At 41.3% G+C, this 19002-nt stretch overlaps 1 protein-coding gene across 15 annotated transcripts in view; it reads left to right on the top strand.

Annotated features, from left to right (window-relative positions):
- Positions 1-19002, top strand: part of ano10a (anoctamin 10a) — a 278041-nt gene that overhangs the window by 146607 nt on the left and 112432 nt on the right. For 13 of the 15 annotated variants that reach the window (XR_015861422.1, XM_088390593.1, XM_088390590.1 and 10 more), the window contains 4 exons: positions 4129-4184; positions 5984-6058; positions 15965-16120; positions 16200-16391. Coding sequence is in view for 14 of the 15 variants with exons in the window: in XM_088390593.1 (XP_088246719.1) it covers positions 4129-4184; positions 5984-6058; positions 15965-16120; positions 16200-16391 (479 nt within the window). In the remaining variant the exon portion in view is untranslated. The remainder of the gene's footprint in view (positions 1-4128; positions 4185-5983; positions 6059-15964; positions 16121-16199; positions 16392-19002) is intronic. The other 2 variants (XM_088390592.1, XM_088390586.1) reach the window with 1 other exon arrangement.

Genomic DNA, 19002 nt, shown 5'->3' with positions numbered 1-19002 from the left:
TTCGCAATTCTGCTGTTCTATGGCAAATGCCAATCGAGCTCCACGGTGCTGAGCAATGAGCACAGGGCACACTACAGGACGTCGTGCCTTGAGGCCACCCTCGTGAAGTCTGTTTCTGACTCTTTGGGCAGAGACATTCACACCAGTAGCCTGCTGGAGGTCATTCTGTAGGGCTCGGGCAGTGCTCAACCTGTTCCACCTTGCACAAAGTAGCAGATATCGGTATTGCTGATGGAATGAGGACTGTCTACGGCCCTGTCCAGATCTCCTAGAGTAACTGCCTCTCTCCTGGAATCTCCTCGATGCTCTGGAGATTGTACTGGGAGACACATCTTCTTGCAACAGAACGCATGGATGTGTCATCCTGGAGGAGTTGGACAATCTGCGCAACTTCAGGAGGGTTAAGAAATCGCCTCATGCTCCCAGTTGTGATAATGACTGTAGCTAAAGCCAACACTTGTAGAAAAACATTTAAAAAAGATCAAGAGGGAGGAAGTTGAAATGGCCTCCACCTGAAAAACCAGTCCTGTTTTGGGGACCATCCAGTTGTTGCCCCTCTAGTGCACCTGTTGTTAATTCCATCAACACCAATGCAGCTGAAACGGATTAACAACCCCTTCTGCCACGTACCCGACCACAACCTTATCAGAAAAGTCTAATTGAATTCATGCCATACCATGATAAAAAAACTGTTCCTTTAATTTTTTTGAGCAGAGTATTATGCAACTAAAGAAAAAACTGAAATGTTCCCATCTCATTTGTTTATTTTTGTTTGTTAAAGATTCAAAAGTCAAGAATTAAAGTGAGAATAACTCAACTCAAAATTGACAAATTAACATTAAAAAAAACAGTGACCCATATAGCCATCTTTCTTTTTAATAAAAGTTATGACTTCCATTCATGGAGTCTGTCAGCTTTTTGATCTGTTGACAACCACAGCCTCCCCGGACATTGCTCACTGAGGTGTACTGTTTTTCTTTAGCATAAAGCTCCCATTTAGGAAGGGGCTCCCAAGTTCTCAATAGAGTTGAAGTCAGGTGAAGAAAGGGGTCTACATCTTTATTCTATCATGTTTAAGGCCTTTACCAGCAAGCCACACAGTGGAGTACTTTGATGCACACAATAGAGTATTGTCCTGTATAAAAATCATGGTCTTCTTAAACGAGTTCTTCCTGTACCACTGCTTGAAGATAGCGTCTTCTTAAAACGGGCATTAGGTTAACATTAAATATTTTTTGTTCCAATTTTAGAGTTAATTTTAAGTCCACCTTTACCTCAAAAAGGTCCAACCAACTGATCTGAAATAATACCAGCCCAAAACAGTACCCTGGCTTGCTATCCTCTGATTTGAAATGAAGCTCTGTGGCCATTAATGATCCAGCCATGGGTCCAGCTGGTCTGTCATGAGTCACTGTCATCTTATCAGTCCACAAGATCTGGAATATTTGTCTTCTGATATTTCCTGGCCCAGTCTTGATGTTTCAACATGTAGTATGTCTTGTTCAGTGGTGGTCAGGTGTCAGCCTTCTGTACCCTGACCATGTGTCTGAGCACTAAACACCTTTACATTTCTGGGCACTCCAGGTAGATTGAAGTTCCGGAATATGGTAGCACTGAAGGATAACAGGTGCCTGGTACCTTTGAGTTTTCTCAAATCTTTGGCAGTTTATTTGCATCTTAGAGACATATCATGGAAAATCCACTTTTTGTGTTTTTACCGTATTTTCCGGACTATAAGTAACTCTGGAGTATAAGTCGCACCAGCCATAAAATGCATAATAAAGGAGAAGAAAACATCAATAAGTCGCACCAGAGTACAAGTCGCATTTTTGGGAGAACTTTATCTGACAAAATTCAACACCAAGAACAGACATGAACAGGCAACAACAGGCTAAACTAGGCGTTGGGAACCTATGGCTCTTTTGGTGACGTTATTAAAATGAATACATTAGTACACTCAAAAAATCATTGGTCTTAATTAAAATACATGCATTTAATTGTATCTAGCCTATCGTTTTTTTTAAATCGTATGGCTCTCATGGGAAATTATGCTGCCTTCACGGCCTCCCTTGGCAATCGGAAACTACTGAACTCTAACAATAAACAAGTTGTTATACTAAATAAACGATATATCAAATAATTATAACATAAATGACAAGTTTATCGAACCATTCATGTCACTCCAATTCATTAAATCCATCGAAATTTTCATCCTCTGTGTCAATATCTGTCCTCTGTGTTATAAACAACTCCTGACTCTGGAAGTCGGTGAAAGGATTCAGACTCATTGTCAGTTGCGGTTCCAATTATTCCACAGGCCTAGTGCGACCTCATGCGGTGGAAATAACATATGAAATGATCAACTATACTAGTGAGTAAGTAATGTGTTAATGATCAAGTAATACTGTTACTCATTTTACATATAAATCACTTCTGATTATAAATCGCACCCCCAGCCAAACTATGAAGAAGCTGTGATTTATAATCTGGGAAATACGGTACATTCATTTTATTGTGCACGTGGAGTTTCCAAGATTGTAGAAAAGTGTAATCTATCCCCGCAGGTATTGCAGATACACTTTTATTATCTGTTTGGGGGCTATTTTTTACCCCGTTCAGTTTCCTCCATTTTCTATTGCGTATTTTTATCCATTACTACACATCCTTTGGGGCGGGACAACCAAACAAAATAATCCCTCAATTTTAATTGACAACCATCAATCAAGTGAGCGTGATGACTCCTTATCAACAGTTAATTACTAGCCATCAATCAATCCATCAATTTTGACAGAAGTCCCAAGACCGGAAGCATCGTTCAGCAAAAGAACAGGTGTGTTGGACGGAACTGACACCATCAGTTTGACTGACAGTTGACAATCAAGGTTGATGAAAGGTCTAGAACTCAAAGTGAAATGATCGATTTCTGTATACCAACGAACTCTCAAAATGAGTTTGACAAAAGATGCCCTTTCCCTCTCTCTGACACAATTGATATTGTAAGAATAGCATTATTAATGGACTTATGGAGGTATAGGAATATAAACAAGGAAAGAAATGCATTGGAAAATATATTTGACGATATATGTTTATATGTAAACCTGTGGGAAAATGCAGACCATGTGAATATTCCTGCCATACCGTGCATCTTATTGCAATTGCTTATTGATCCAGCCTGACATCTGTTGGGTTCACAACATTTATCTGAAAAGAATCTCACAGAGGCAGGAGATGTCTTCGATGGCAAACGACTTCTGCAGAAGGGCGTAAACCAGACACACAGCAAGTGTGGCTGAGATTCACCCCCTTCCTCCAGTTTGGCCGTGCCTTTTATTGAGGAACAACAATGGGGGGAGTTTACATTAATGCATAGTCTCTCAAACAGAAAGGACATTTCATGATTACATCTCATGACTTCAGGACAACAGGGATGCTATTATTGAAAAGAGCAGTATGGTCATCTCATAACTTTAGCTTAACAAAGACGTAGTCTTAGTGCACATGGGATGCATACGTCTCGTGACGTACTCATGACTTTTATCTAAATAAGACGTTTGTCTGCTTCAGCCATCTCATAATAAACTCATGATCTCTTCACTGGTTCTTTTATCTCAAACAAATTATTTTAGGTTGCATTCCCTGACATGTTTCGGCTTGTACTTCCGCCTTCATCAGAGTCAAGTACAAGCCGAAACATGTCAGGTAATGCAACCTAAAATAATTTGTTTGAGATAAAAGAACCAGTGAAGTGATTAACAAGTAAAAACAAAATGAACTTAGTACAACTAAACTCATGATCTGGTCATGACTAGCTAACTAAGGAGTTTGCTATATAGCGTGACTCATGACTCCAGTCATGTGCTCCTTAGCCAGCCACACGCTCCCAAGTCATGATCACGAGGTCGAACTGTCACATACTGTGGAAGATATTGCACACATACGTAGATACATAGAATCTAATGATAATATAAAAAGTAGTATACTGATGAGATATTTTTGATAGAAAAAACAGGGCTTGCCTCATGAAAATGTAATTTTGGCCCATGATTGAATTGTTCAGAGACTATTTGCCATGGAAATGTAATATTATGTAATGTATTAAAATCTATTCCCTGTGTTGTTTTTTTCTAGAAAACCACAGGCTTGAGTCTTCATATCAGAATCACTTGGTCCTCAAAGTATTAGTCGTATGTATGAAATTTTAAATAATCGATTACATTGACATTGAAATATATACAAATATACAGTGAAGCAAAAAAGTATTTAGTCAGCCACCAATTGTGCAAGTTTATAATTGGTGTAACAGTTTAGTATTGTAGGTAAGTGACTGTAATCACAAGCTACAGTGGGGCAAAAAAGAATTTAGTCAGCCACCAATCGTGCAGGTTCTTCTTACAAGATGAGAGATGCCTGTAATTTTCATCATAGGTACAGTTCAACTATGAGAGACAAAATAAATTTAAAAAATCCAGAAAATCATTGTCTGATTATGAAAAATGATTTTATTTGCAAATTATGGTGGAAATTAAGTATTTGGTCATAACAAAAGTTCATGTTAATACTTCGTTATATACCCTTTGTTGGCAATGACAGAGGTCAAACGTTTTCTGTAAGTCTTCACAAGGTTTTCCACACACTTTGCTGGTATATTGGCCCATCATTCCTCCATGCAGATCTCCTCCAGAGCAGTGATGTTTTGGGGCTGTTGCTGGGCCACAATGGCCAAGACCAGAAAGCTTTCAAAGGACACCAGAAAAAAATTGTAGACCTGCACCAGCCAGGGAAGACTAAATATGCAATAGACAAGCAACTTGGTCTGAAGATCAACTGTGGGAGCAATTATTAGAAAATAGAAGACATACAAAACCACTGATAATCTCCCTCAATCTGGGGCTCCACGCAAAATGATAACAAGAACGGTGAACAAAAATTCCAGAAACACACAGGGGGGACCTAGTGAATGACCTGCAGAGAGCTGGGACCAAAGTAACAAAGACTACCATCAGTAACACACTACATCGCCAGGGATTTAAATCCTGCAGTGCCAGACGTGTAACTCTGCTGAAGCCAGTACATGTCCAGGCCCATCTGAAGTTTGCGAGACAGAATTTGAATGATCCAGAAGAGGATTGGGAGAATGTCATATAGTCGAATGAAACCAAAATAGAAGTCTTTGGAAACATTGCATCCAAAGAACACCATACCTACTGTGAAGCATGGGGGTGGAAACATCATGCTTTAGGGCTGATTTTCTGCAAGGGGACCAGGACGACTGATCTGTGGAAAGGAAAGAATGAATGGAGCCATGTATCGTGGGATGTTGAGTGAAAACCTCCTTCCATCAGCAAGAGCATTGAAGATGAAACGTGGCTGGTTCTTTCAGCATGACAATGATCCCAGACACACCGTACGGGCAACAAAGGAGTGGCTTCGTAAGAAGCATTTCAAGGTCTTGGCGGGGCCTAGCCAGGCTCCAGATCTCAACCCAATAGACAATCTTTGAAGGAAGTTGAAAGTCCATATTGCCCAACGACAGCCCCAAAACATCGCTGCTCTAGAGGAGATCTGCATGGAGGAATGGGCCAAAATACCAGCAACGGTGTGTGAAACCCTTGTGAAGACTTACAGAAAACGTTTGACCTCTGTCATTGCCAATAAAGGGTATATAACAAAGTTTTGATATGAACTTTTGTTATTGACCAAGTACCATTTTTCCACCATAATTTGCAAATAAAATCTTTAAAAATCAGACAAGTGATTTTTTTGATTTTTTAAATTTATTTTGTTTCTCATAGTTGAAGTGTACCTATGATGACAATTATTGGCATCTCTCATCTTTTAAGTGGGAGAACTTGCACAAGTGGTGGCAGACTAAATACTTTTTACCCCACTGTATGTACTGTGTGTATATAACAAAGAATTTGACTCTAGTTTATACGTATAAAAGCTGTTGTTTTTAAATTAAGTCTTATGTTTTTCTCCTTAGTTCAACTTCTTGAACTGTTTTGCCTCGCTGTTTTACATTGCCTTCATCATGCAAGACCTAATACTTCTCAGGCAGGTTGGTATGCTTCCAGACACCTTCTCATAAATTCAGAGTGCATCTAGAAAGTACTATTTACTGTTTCACTTTTTGAACATTTTGTTGTGATACATAAAAGTTGAGGCCTTCACGCACAAGTTACGCTATTACCGTAATTTCCGGACTATAAGTCGCGTTTTTTTTCATAGTTTTGGTGGGGGGTGCGACTTATACTCAGGAGCGACTTATATATGTTTTTTTTCACAAATTTTTACTTGATCATTAAGACATCACTTAAAAGTACAGTTGACCACTTCCCGTGTTATTTTTAGTATAGTTGATCACTTAACATGCTTTTATATCTTTATCTTGAACATATTCAAAACATAAAAGATAGAGAAAACATCAAATAAAGCAATTAACACTTTAAAGCACCATATCCAAGTCCACTGTCTGTTTGCTCCTCTTATATTTATTATTATTATTTATTATTTATTTATTTGTTTATTTATCATTTATTCAACACTCTTATTTATTCATTGTTTATGCCTTCTTGGATTTTTTTGTGTTGCTTGTATGCATATGTGTACTATCTCACTGAGGTATAGTGGGAACGTAATTTCAATCTCTTTGTGTGTCTTGGTATATGAAAAAAAAAATCGACAATAAAGCAGACTTTGTCTTTGATAACACAACCAAATAAACAAAACAAAAAACTACATCTGAAAAAAAATATATTTTCAGACGAAACTGGATGAGGGCGCTTTAAATTTCACCGTTGGCCGTGACTCATCAACTGGGTGGGCTTAAGAAAAATGGCACCAAAAAGAAAGTCATATTTTGCAAGTTACAAACTTCAAGTTGTAAAATACGCAGCTGAAAACAGTAATCGAGCAGCAGAAAGGAAGTTTGGAGAACCGTGATGTACCAATGGATTACTATTTCAAGTGACGTCAGTGGCACCGCGCGGCGCGACCCACGTAAGGACTACCGGCATCATTAGCGGTGATCATTTCTAAGTGACACGGAGGACAAAGAGTTTAAAGGAATTAAGGATTTGGAGTGACATAGAAGGTTTGAAAAACTATTATGGCTTTTACGCACGCCCGGTCCTACTCTACTGAGTCGGGGGCCGGCGCTCGGCCGAGTGGCTGTCCGCGAACGGTGCATGGGGCTCGGACATGGCCATTACGCACGCCCGGTCCTCTGCCATGGAGCTCTCGTGTCTGGAAGTCCACGCCGCCACACGCTTGGAAGTTTGTTTTGTGGAATAAAGAGCCGTTTACTAAACCCACGTCTATCCTTGTAGTTTGTTAACACTACAATATAGTTATATACTAGATCTGTGGAATAAAGACAAGGCTGACGTCAGGGCGCACGCGCGGCGATGTTGACAAAGGACGAGGAATTTGATCGATGGATTTAATGGATTTAAAGTGCACGGATGGTTTGACAATATTATTGCTTATATTATAGTTATTTGAAATATAGTTTATCTATCGTTATATGAGCCTGTGCAATATTTTGAAGTGCAAGCACCCTCAGCCGCGCGCAGCCATTGTTGACAAAGAGCGATCGATGGATTTAATGAATTGGAGTGACACCGATGGTTTTATAAACATGTTATTTATGTAATGGTTGTCCTAAATCACTCTATATGTTACGTCAGGCCCGTTCTCAGCTCCTCATTTGTGTTTGTCAGGTTAGCATACCTATCGTTTAGCCTGTTGCTATCGTATCGAATGATCGATGGATTTAATGAATTGGAGTGACACCGATGGTTTTATAAACATGTTATTCATGTAATAGTTGTCCTTAATCACTCTATATGTTACATCAGGCCCGTTCTCAGCTCTTTGTTTGTGTTTGTCACGTTAGCATACCTATCGTTTAGCCTGTTGTTGCTATCGTTTAGCCTGTTGTTGCTCGTTCATGACTGTTTTTGGTGTGGGATTTTGTCGAATAAATTGCCCCCCAAAATGCGACTTATACTCCGGAGTGACTTATATATGTTTTTTTTTCACTTTTTGGGGCATTTTATGGCTGGTGCGACTTATACTCCGGAGCGACTTATAGTCCGCAAAATACGGTAACTACAGTCAAACCTCTACATATATATAAATGTAATTGTTTCCGGGATCTACGTCTTATGTTGAAATAGTCGTGTTTTGGATCAAATATTTCCATGACAATACACTGTAATATGTTTAATTTGTTCCACAGCCAAAAACCAATGATAACGCCTGAATAAATACTGCAGATGATGACACATTGAAACTAGAAAATGCAATTTCTGGAGAAATTGCCTGTGAAGGCTAAGAAACTGAATGACTTGAATGCTGCAGAATTATGTTTGAACGAGTTGAATTACTTGAGAAATGTAGAAAACAAAATTGAAAATGTGGAATTTTTGGTAAGTGTGAATTTGTTGAATAGGTAGGCAAAATATGAACAGTTAAAAGTTGGAACGGGTTGAATTGGTTAAAAAAATGCAGAAATTTTGAGTGAAAAACTAAATTTTGGAGAATTTGCCGTGAATTTCAAAATTGAAAATTTGTAATTTTTGGTAAGTTGGAACGGGTTGAATCGGTTGAAAAATGTAGAAGTTAGAGCAAATCTTCAATCCCCATAGAGCAGGGGTGTCAAACTCATTTCTTTCGCAGGCCGCATTGTAGTCATAGCTTCTTTCGGAGGGCCATTATGACTGTCAACCCAAATAAATGTATGAGCACCTCATATATACAGTAAAAGCTACAAAACAAACTGACAAATAACTCGTTTTCAAATTAGATGAGTTAAAATTGGTCAAATATTAAAAAAAAGATAGTGTTAAAAGTGAAGACAATTTGCAATTCTAGTAATGACACATGAATTTGATGCACAAGTTGTCTCAGCGGGCCACATAAAATGATGTGGTGGGCCGTATCTGGCTCCCGGGCCTTGAGTTTGACACCAGTGCCATAGAGAATGAATGGGAATTTGAAAAAATAAAATTGCGCCAAAAAGTTTTGAAATTTGGAACGAAACGAAAACTACAGGTTCAAGAGGTTCACTTTGGAGTTCAAAAGTTTAAACGGGTTGAATGGGACAAAAATTGTAAAAGCAAATGTTGAATCCCCATAGAGAATGAAAGAGAATTAAAAAAAAATAATACGCCAAAAAGTTTTGAAATTTGGAACGAAACGAAAACTACGGGTTTACGAGGTTCAGTTTTGGGGTTTGAATGTTGAAACGCGTTGAATCGGACAAAAATTGTAAAAGTTAGAGCAAATGTTGAATCCCCATAAAGAATGAATGGGAATCTTAAAATAAATGCACCAAAGATTTTTTAAATTTGGAACGAAACGAAAACTACGGGTTAAGAGGTTCACTTTGGAGTTCAAAAGTTGAATCGGGTTGAATCGGACAAAAATTGGATAAGTTAGAGCAAATTTAAAATTTAGATCATTTCTGGTTTCATTTAGGGCACTTCTTGAAATAAGGTCACTTCCGGTTTATTTGGGGCACTTCCGGTTTAAATCAGGTCACTTCCGGTTTAGTAGAGGTCACTTCCGGTTTATTTGGGGTAAATTCTGGTTTAAAAAGGTCATTTCCTGTTTATTTGGGCCACTTCCGGGTTGTTTGGGACCACTTCCGGTTTAATTTAGGGAACTTCTGGTTTAACCGAGGTCACTTCCGGTTTATTTGGGTTCACTTCCGGTTTATAAATGTCACTTCCGGTTTATTTGGGTCTTTTCTGGTTTAATTTGGGGCACTTCCGGTCTCATTTAGGCCAATTCCGGTTCATGTGGAGCACTTCCGGTATAATTTAGGGCACTTCTGGTTTAGCTGAGGTCACTTCCAGTTTATTTGGTGTCACTTCCGGTTTAAAAAAGATCACTTCCGGTTTAGTTGGGTCACTCCCGGTTTGATTTGGGGCACTTCCAGTTTCATTTAGGTCACTTCCGGTTAATTTGGGGCACTTCCTGTTTAATTTATGATACTTCCGGTTCTGCTGAGGTCACTTCCGGTTTATTTGGGGTCTCTTCCGGTTTAGCTGAGGTCACTTCCCGTTTGATTTGCGGCACTTCCGGTTCATTCTGAGTTCATTCGGGTCAATCAAAGATGGACGCCACACTGTGGAAATGGGGAAAAACTAAATTTTGGAAAATTTGGATGGGAATTTCAAAAGTGAAAATTTTGAATTTTTGGTAAGGTGTGGAATAGGTAGGCAAAAAATGAACAGTTGAAAGTTGGAACGAGTTGAATCGGTTGAAAATGTAGAAATTAATAGTGAAAAATGAAATTTTGTGAAATTTTGCGCACATTTTGAACGTAAAAACGTGAAATTCAGGAATCCTCATAGACAATGAATGGGAATTTCTAAAAAAAATTGCGCCAAAAATTTTTGAAATTTGGAACAAAATGAAAAGTACGATTCAAGAGGTTCACTTTGGAGTTCAAAAGTTGAAACGGGTTTAATCGAACAACATTTTTAAAAGTTAGAGCAAATGTTAAATCCCCATAGAGAATGAATGGAAATTTAAAAAAATAAGTGCGTCCAAAATTTTTGAAATTTGGAACGAAACGAAAACTACGAGCTCACGAGGTTCACTTTTGGGGTTTGAATGTTGAAACAGGTTGAATCGGACAAAAATTGTAAAAGTTAGAGCAAATGTTGAATCCCCATAAAGGATGAATGGAAATCTTAAAATAAAAAATGCGACTAAAATTTTTGAAATTTGGAACGAAATGAGAACTACGGGTTCAAGAGGTTCACTTTGGAGTTCAAAAGTTGAATAGGGTTGAATCGGGCAAAAATTGCAAAAGTTAGAGCACATTTTAAATTTAGATAATTTCTGGTTTCATTTAGGGCACTTCTTGAAATAAGGTCACTTACGGTTTATTTGGGGCACGTCCGGTTTAATTTAGGTCACTTCCGGTTTAGCAGAGGTCACTTCTGGGTTATTTGGGGTCACTTCCGATTTAGCTGAGTTCACTTCCGGTCTATTTGGGGTCACTTCCAGTTTAAAAAGGTCACTTCCGGTTTACTGGAGGTCACTTCCGGTTTATTTGGGGTCACTTCCGGTATAAAAAGGTCACTTCTGGTTTATTTGGGTCACTTTCGATTCGGTTTGATTTGTGGCACAGAAGCTGGCTCTTGGGACATGGAATGTCACCTCTCTGGCTGGAAAGGAGCCCGAGCTGGTGTGCGAGGCAGAAAAATTCCGACTAGATATAGTCGGACTCGCCTCCACGCACAGTTTGGGTTCCGGTACAAGCCCTCTCGAGAGGGGCTGGACTCTCTTCCACTCTGGAGTTGCCCACGGTGAGAGGCGTCGAGCAGGTGTGGGTATACTTATTGCCGCCCGGCTGGGCGCCTGCACATTGGGGTTCACCCCGGTGAACGAGAGGGTAGCCTCCCTCCGCCTTCAGGTGGGGGGACGGGTCCTGACTGTTGTTTGTGTCTATGCACCAAACGGCAGCTCAGAGTACCCAACCTTCTTGGGGTCCCTGGAGGAAGTGCTGGAGAGCGCTCCTTCTGGGGACTCCATCGTTCTACTGGGTGACTTCAATGCTCACGTGGGCAATGACAGTGAGACCTGGAAGGGCGTGATTGGGAGGAACGGCCCCCCCGATCTGAACCCGAGCGGTGTTCTATTGTTGGACTTCTGTGCTCGACACGAATTTTCAATAATGAACACCATGTTCAAACATAAGGGTGTCCATGTGTGCACTTGGCACCAGGACACCCTAGGCCACAGTTCGATGATCGACTTTGTAGTCGTGTCGTCGGATTTACGGCCGCATGTTTTGGACACTCGGGTGAAGAGAGGTGCGGAGCTCTCAACTGATCACCACCTGGTGGTGGGTTGGCTCCGATGGTGGGGGAAGATGCCGTCCGACCCGGCAGACCCAAATGCTCTGTGAGGGTCTGCTGGGAACGTCTGGCAGAATCTCCTGTCAGGAAGAGCTTCAACTCCCACCTCCGGCAGAGCTTTTCCCACGTCCCGGGGGAGGCGGGGGACATTGAGTCTGAGTGGACCATGTTCCGCGCCTCCATTGTTGAGGCGGCCGACCGGAGCTGTGGCCGTAAGGTCGTTGGTGCCTGTCGTGGCGGCAATCCCCCAACCCGCTGGTGGTAAGGGATGCCGTCAAGCTGAAGAAGGAGTCCTATCGGGACTCCGGAGGCAGCTGACAGGTACCGGATGGCCAAGCCCAACGCGGCTTCAGCGGTTGCTGAGGCAAAAACCCGGGCGTGGGAGGAGTTTGGTGAGGCCATGGAGAATGACTTTCGAACGGCTTCGAGGAAATTCTGGTCCACCATCCGGCGTCTCAGGAGGGGGAAGCAGTGCAACGTCAACACTGTTTTCAGTGGGGATGGCGTGCTGCTGACCTCGACTCGGGACCTCGTGAGTCGGTGGGGAGAATACTTCGAAGACCTCCTCAATTCCACCTACACGCCTTCCATTGAGGAAGCAGGACCTGGAGACTCTGAGGTGGATTCTCCAATCTCTGGGGTCGAAGTCACTGAGGTAGTTAAAAAACTCCTCGGTGGCAAAGCCCCGGGGGTGGATGAGATCCGCCCGGAGTTCTTAAAGGCTCTGGATGCCTCTACAACGTTGCGTGGACATCGGGGACAGTGCCTCTGGATTGGCAGACTGGGGTGGTGGTTCCCCTCTTTAAGAAGGGGGACCGGAGGGTGTGTTCCAATTACAGGGGAATCACACTCCTCAGCCTCCCTGGTAAGGTCTATTCAGGGGTGCTGGAGAGGAGGGTCCATCGGGAGGTCGAACCTCGGATTCAGGAGCAGTGTGGCTTTCGTCCTGGCCGTGGAACAGTGGACCAGCTCTACACCCTCGGCAGGATCCTCGAGGGTGCATGGGAGTTCGCCCAACCAGTCCACATGTGTTTTGTGGACTTGGAGAAGGCGTTCGACCGTGTCCCTCGGGAGGTTCTGTGGAGGGTGCTTCGGGGGTACGGGGTGCCGAGCCAACTGATAAGGGCGGTTCGGTCCCTGTATCACCGATGCCAGAGTCTGGTCCGCATTTCCGGCAGTAAGTCGGATTTGTTCCCAGTGAGGGTTGGACTCCGCCAAAGCTGCCCTTTGTCACCAATTCTGTTCATAATTTCTATGGACAGAATTTCTAGGCGCAGCCGAGGCGTTGAGGGGGTCCGGTTTGGGGACCTCAGCATCGCGTCTCTGCTTTTTGCAGATGACGTGGTGCTGTTGGCTTCTTCAGGCCGTGATCTCCAGCTCTCGCTGGAACGGTTCGCAGCCAAGTGTGAAGCGGTCGGGATGAGGGTCAGCACCTCCAAATCCGAGTCCATGGTCCTCGACCGGAAAAGGGTGGAATGCCTCTCCGGATCTGAGATGAGATCCTGCCCCAAGTTGAGGAGTTCAAGTATCTTGGAGTCTTGTTCACGAGTGAGGGGACGATGGAGCGCGAGATCGACAGGCGGATCGGTGCAGCGTCGGCAGTAATGCGGACCCTGTACCGGTCCGTTGTGGTGAAGAGAGAGCTGAGCCGAAAGGCAAAGCTCTCAATTTACCGGTCGATTTACGCTCCTACCCTCACCTATGGTCACGAGCTATGGGTCGTGACCGAAAGAACGAGATCCCGGATACAAGCAGCCGAAATGAGTTTTCTCAGCAGGATGTCCTGTCTCTCCCTTAGAGATAGGGTGAGAAGCTCGGTCATCCGGGAGAGACTCGGAGTAGAGTCGCTACTCCTCCACGTTGAGAGGAGCCAGATGAGGTGGCTCGGGCATCTTATCAGGATGCCTCCTGGACGCCTCCCTGGGGAGGTGTTCCGGGCATGTCCCACCGGTAGGAGACCCCGGGGACGACCCAGGACGCGCTGGAGAGACTATGTCTCTCAGCTGGCCTGGGAACGCCTTGGGATCCCCCGGGATGAGCTGGATGAAGTGGCTGGGGAGAGGGAAGTCTGGGAGTCCCTCCTAAAGCTGCTGCCCCCGCGACCCGACCACGGATAAGCGGAAGAAGATGGATGGATGGATGAAGTGGAGAGTCATTCGTCGCTGTGCGTACAGCGATGATCAAATGAGGTCTGACTCAGGCCTCTCGCAAGAGCATTTTTATTGAGAGAAACAGGGTGGGGGTGAGAGTGGAGGTGAGAGTGGACAGGATGGGGTTGAAGCCCCTGGCCTCTGGTCAAAGCATAGCAGGGGTTCTTTTACGACGTTGTGAAAACAGAACAACTTTGATTGCTTCCTCTGCAGCTGGTCAATCAGTTCAAAAGATCTTAGCACTTTTTCTACTACTTTCGTTAAGACAGGACAAGCTAGGTTAATTATTACAGGTTACATTCTAACATAAGTATAGGATCGAACTAATCTATCAACCCTAACATTGGCCATCGGTGGCATTTGATTTATAGGGGACTTATTTAAGCCTATAGGAGTAATAAGACCTTTGGAACTTAGAATAATTATACAAAAAATCACATAGGGTTAGCTAACAAGATGATAATACAATAGGGCTTTAAATAAATGCATTTACATCGCCATGTCAAGACAACTACCGTATTTTTCTGACCAAAAGTTGCTCCGGAGTACAAGTCGCATCGGCCATAAAATCACAATAAAAAGGAAACAAAAACATATACGTATAAGTCGCACTGGAGTTTAGGGTTAGGGTCATCTTGGGGGAAATTTATTTGACAAAATCCAACACCAAGAACACACATGAACCAGCAACAACAGAATAAACGATATAGTATGCTAACGTGACATAAACACAAACGAGGAGCTGAGAATGGGCCTGATGTAATATTAACAGTTATTCAAATAACTATAATATAAGATGTTTATCAAACCATCTGTGTTATTATTAAATCCATCGATGAAATTCGTCCTCCTTTCTGTAAACGCCATGTGTGCGGCGCGCCGCTGACGTCGGACTCCTCGTCAGTTGCAGTTCAAATTATTCCACAGGCCCATATTAACAATATATAAAGTATATATCAAACAACTATCATATAAACAACAATATTATCAAACCATCTGTGTCACTTCAAATCATTAAATCCATCGATTGAATTCCTCGTCCTTTATGTAAACAACACCGCGTGTGTGCCGCGCCGCTGATGATGGATGTCGTCAGTTGCAGTTCAGATTATTCCACAGGCCAATATAAACAACAATTTTATCAAACTATCTCTGTAACTCCACGTCATTAAATCCATCAATTGAATCCTTCGTCCTTTATGTAAACAACGCCGCGTGTGCCGCGCCGCTGACGTCGGACTCGTCGTCAGTTGCAGTTCAAATTACAGTAATCCATTGCGACATCGCGCTTCGTTTATCGCGGTTTCACTACATCGCGGATTTGTTTTTCCAAATTAAAAAAAAAATAAGATTCAAAAACTTTTAAATTGAGGATTTATGGCACAAATGTTGCCCACTCATCAGCAGAAGGCGGGGAGTGCCCACACAATAGCAGTGCATACACTTGTACCTTTTTATAAAAAAATTGTTATATTAATAAGAGTTCTAAAAACACACTTAAGAGTGTTGTAACCTGTTATAGAAAAATCGTCATAATAATAAAACAGTTCTGAAAACATATTTACAGTATGTACACTTACTAAGGGGTGTTTTGGAAGAAGGTTTACAAAATGCGTGATAGAGGTGTGACACTAATTTCCAAAATCCTGACCTTGCAGTGATCACTGTTCGAGACTTCATAAATGAGTAAAGGTAGAATAATATATGGGAATGCATTCAGCATCCCTAGAATAAGAGTCTACCATGATTTAATGTTGTGGTAAAAGTGAATCACTGTTTATACTTTGATGATGCATAGAGATTTTTCCAGATCACAAATGTAGAAAACATATGAAACAACTTTTTATATCCTGTGCTTGTGTCACAAAAAGCATTTCTGTCATATTTATTAATAGTATTAAAACATTCACCAATTCTGCTACTGTCTGTTTTAAGAATTTGGCAACCTTGTTGATCACCAGTCAAATCATAAATCAATTCATGGAAGCGTTGGTGCCCTACTGGCTTCAAAGGGGATACAATAAGAAGATGATGATGGAGCTCCCTTTGATTGAACAAGTGCAACTGGAAACTGACATGAGCCCTTACTTGGTAAATAAAGTTATTTTCCTAATTTTAGATCAAACTGAATATACACGTTTAATGATCAATACTTTGCACTTTCTCACAGGGTACTTTTGATGACTACCTGGAACTGTTCCTTCTTTTTGGTTATGTCAGTTTGTTCTCATCTGTTTATCCTCTTGCTGCTGTCTTAGTGGTTTTGAACAACATAACAGAGATTTACTCTGATGCTTTTAAAATGTGCAATTTGTTTAAACGACCCTTCTCTGACCCAGCTCCGAACATAGGGATCTGGCAGGTAAATATCTTGTTCCATCCTGGGTATCTTATCAAGTAAGTTTTTGTACACGCACTGAATTGGGAGTTTAGATTTTGAAATGTACTATTTTTTTTTAAAATAAATCAATTACACAGCGAACAAAGAACACATTTCAGAATAGTGATTATGATGATTCGACTCGCCTGTGGTTGCATTCTCAATGTTTAATTTTAAAGTTTAGCTTGGTTATGCTCTCATATGCACAATATTTTTTTGGAACATTTTGGTTTGGCAACATAGAGACAGTTTTACATTCAAGTAGTTTTAAAATTATTTTACTCCCCTCTTAATGTGTTATGCTTCCAAGCATTAACAATGATAAGTCAGCCAAACTCCTTTTCATTAGCCAAAAAAAATAGTCTTTTTTTTTAAACTTTCACGTTGACATTAAAGCTGACATATCATGGTTATAAATCCTTCTTTTTTTACATTTTACTCATTCAGTAATGGTCTATATAAAGTGGAACAACAAAGCTTTTTTCTGAATTTCTCATCATCATAGTATCACAGCCACAGGTATTTTCAGGATTAATTATCATTTGGAGGAGAATATACACAAAGAGGATTGTCAGGAACCTGATGGTTCTTTGGAGATGCCTTTTATCATACCTTTTATTAACAACATTTATTGACAGAGATGAAGGAGCTCTGCAAACATACAAATCTCAGTGACGACCATACTAAATCTGCAGGGAACACTAGCAACACATAACTAATAAGAAATAAAATTACAGTACCACTAAAGTTGGCAATGAAGGACCTTGGAGGTGGGGGTTAGACCTTCTTCCGCAATCATGCAAAGAAGGCTCCACAGCTGTGTCTCGATATTTCTGGCAAACATTAAATAGTTAAACTACGAACCGGATTCGGTTGAAGTTAGGAAATTGTGTAAAATGTAAATAAAAACAAAATACAATGATTTGAAAATCATTTAATAACCTATATTCAATTGAATAAACTACAAAGACAACATATTTAATGCTCAAACCTTATTTAATTTTTCAAATAATAATTAACTTGGAATTTCATGGCTGCAACGCGTGCAGTAGAAGGTGGGAAAGGGCATGTTTACCACTTCGTTACATCACCTTTCCTTTTAATAACACTCAATAAACGTTTTGGAAGAGAGAAGACTAATTCTCTCAGCTTCTCATGTGGAATTCTTTTCCATTCTCGCTTGATGAACCGCTTCAGTTGTTCAATGTCCGGGGTCTTTCCTGTCGAATTTTACGCTTCATAATGTGCCACACATTTTCAATGGGAGACAGGTCTGGACTGCAAGCGGGCCAGGGGACAACCTGGACTCTTTTACTTCGAAGCCACGCTGTTGTAACACGTGCAGAATGTGGCTTGGTATTACCTTGCTGAAATAAGCAGCGGCATCCATGAAAAAGATGTCGCTTGGATGGCAGCATATGTTACTCCCAAATCTGTATGTACTTTTCAGCATTTATGTTGCCTTCACAGAAATGTAAGTCACCCATGCCATGGGAACTAACTACCCCCTTACCATCACAGATGCTGGGTTTTGAACTTTGCGTTGACAAGAGTCTGGATGGTCCGCTTCCTCTTTGGTCCGGAGGACACGATGTCCAGTGTTTCCAAAAACAATTTGAAAAGTGGACTCATCAGAGCACAAAACACTTTTCTATTGTGCATCAGTCCATTTTACATGAGCTCGCGCACAGAGAAACCGGCAGCATTTCTGGATGTTGTTCATAAACGGCTTTTGCTTTGCATGGTAGAGTTTTTAACCCGCACTTACAGATGTAGTGACGAACTGTATTTACTGACAGTGGTTTTCTGAAGTTTTCCTGAGCGCATTTGGTGATATCCTTTACATAGTCATGTTGGTCTGAGGGATTGAAGGTCATTCAGTCTTGGTTTCCGGCCGTGGCACTTACGTGCAGTTTCACCAGATTCTCTGAACCTTTTGATGATATTATGGACCATAGATGTTGAAATCCCTAAATTCCTTGCAATTTTGCTTTGAGAAATGTTCTTAAACTGTTCAACCATTTTCTCACGCAGTCGTGGACAAATTGGCGAACCTCGCCCCATCCTTGCTTGTGAATGACTGAGCATTTATGGGGAGGCTCCTTTTATACCCAATCATGGTACCCACTTGTTCCCAATAAGCCTGATCACATGTGGGATGTTCCAAATAGGTGTTTGATGAGCTGCCACCTCTCCCAACTTGTACTGGACGTGTTGCAGCCATGAAATTCTAAGTCAATTAGTATTTAGCAAAAAAACAATTAAGTTTATCAGTTTGAACATTAAATACGTATGTTGACTTTGTAGTGTATTCAATTGAATATGGGTTGAGAAGGATTTTCAAATTGTTGTATTTTGTTTTTATTTACATTTTATACAATTTCCCAACTTCAACCGAATCCGGTTTGTAGAAGGCAGTCTCCTGGTAATTACTATTAGCATAGAGATAATTAAAGATAAAGAACTGGCACAAAATCTAACAACCAATTCAACCCATTCAAACTTTAAACTATTCATCTTATGCCTACTTATTCCAAAAATTCTCCCTTACCAAAAATTCTACATTCTCCCAATTATTACCCACAAATATTTT

Source organism: Syngnathus floridae, chromosome 11, assembly GCF_059516105.1.
Source record: "Syngnathus floridae isolate MCC-2025c chromosome 11, RoL_Sflo_1.0, whole genome shotgun sequence".
Taxonomy (NCBI): domain Eukaryota; kingdom Metazoa; phylum Chordata; class Actinopteri; order Syngnathiformes; family Syngnathidae; genus Syngnathus; species Syngnathus floridae.
This window is presented reverse-complemented; position numbering and strand designations above follow the sequence as displayed.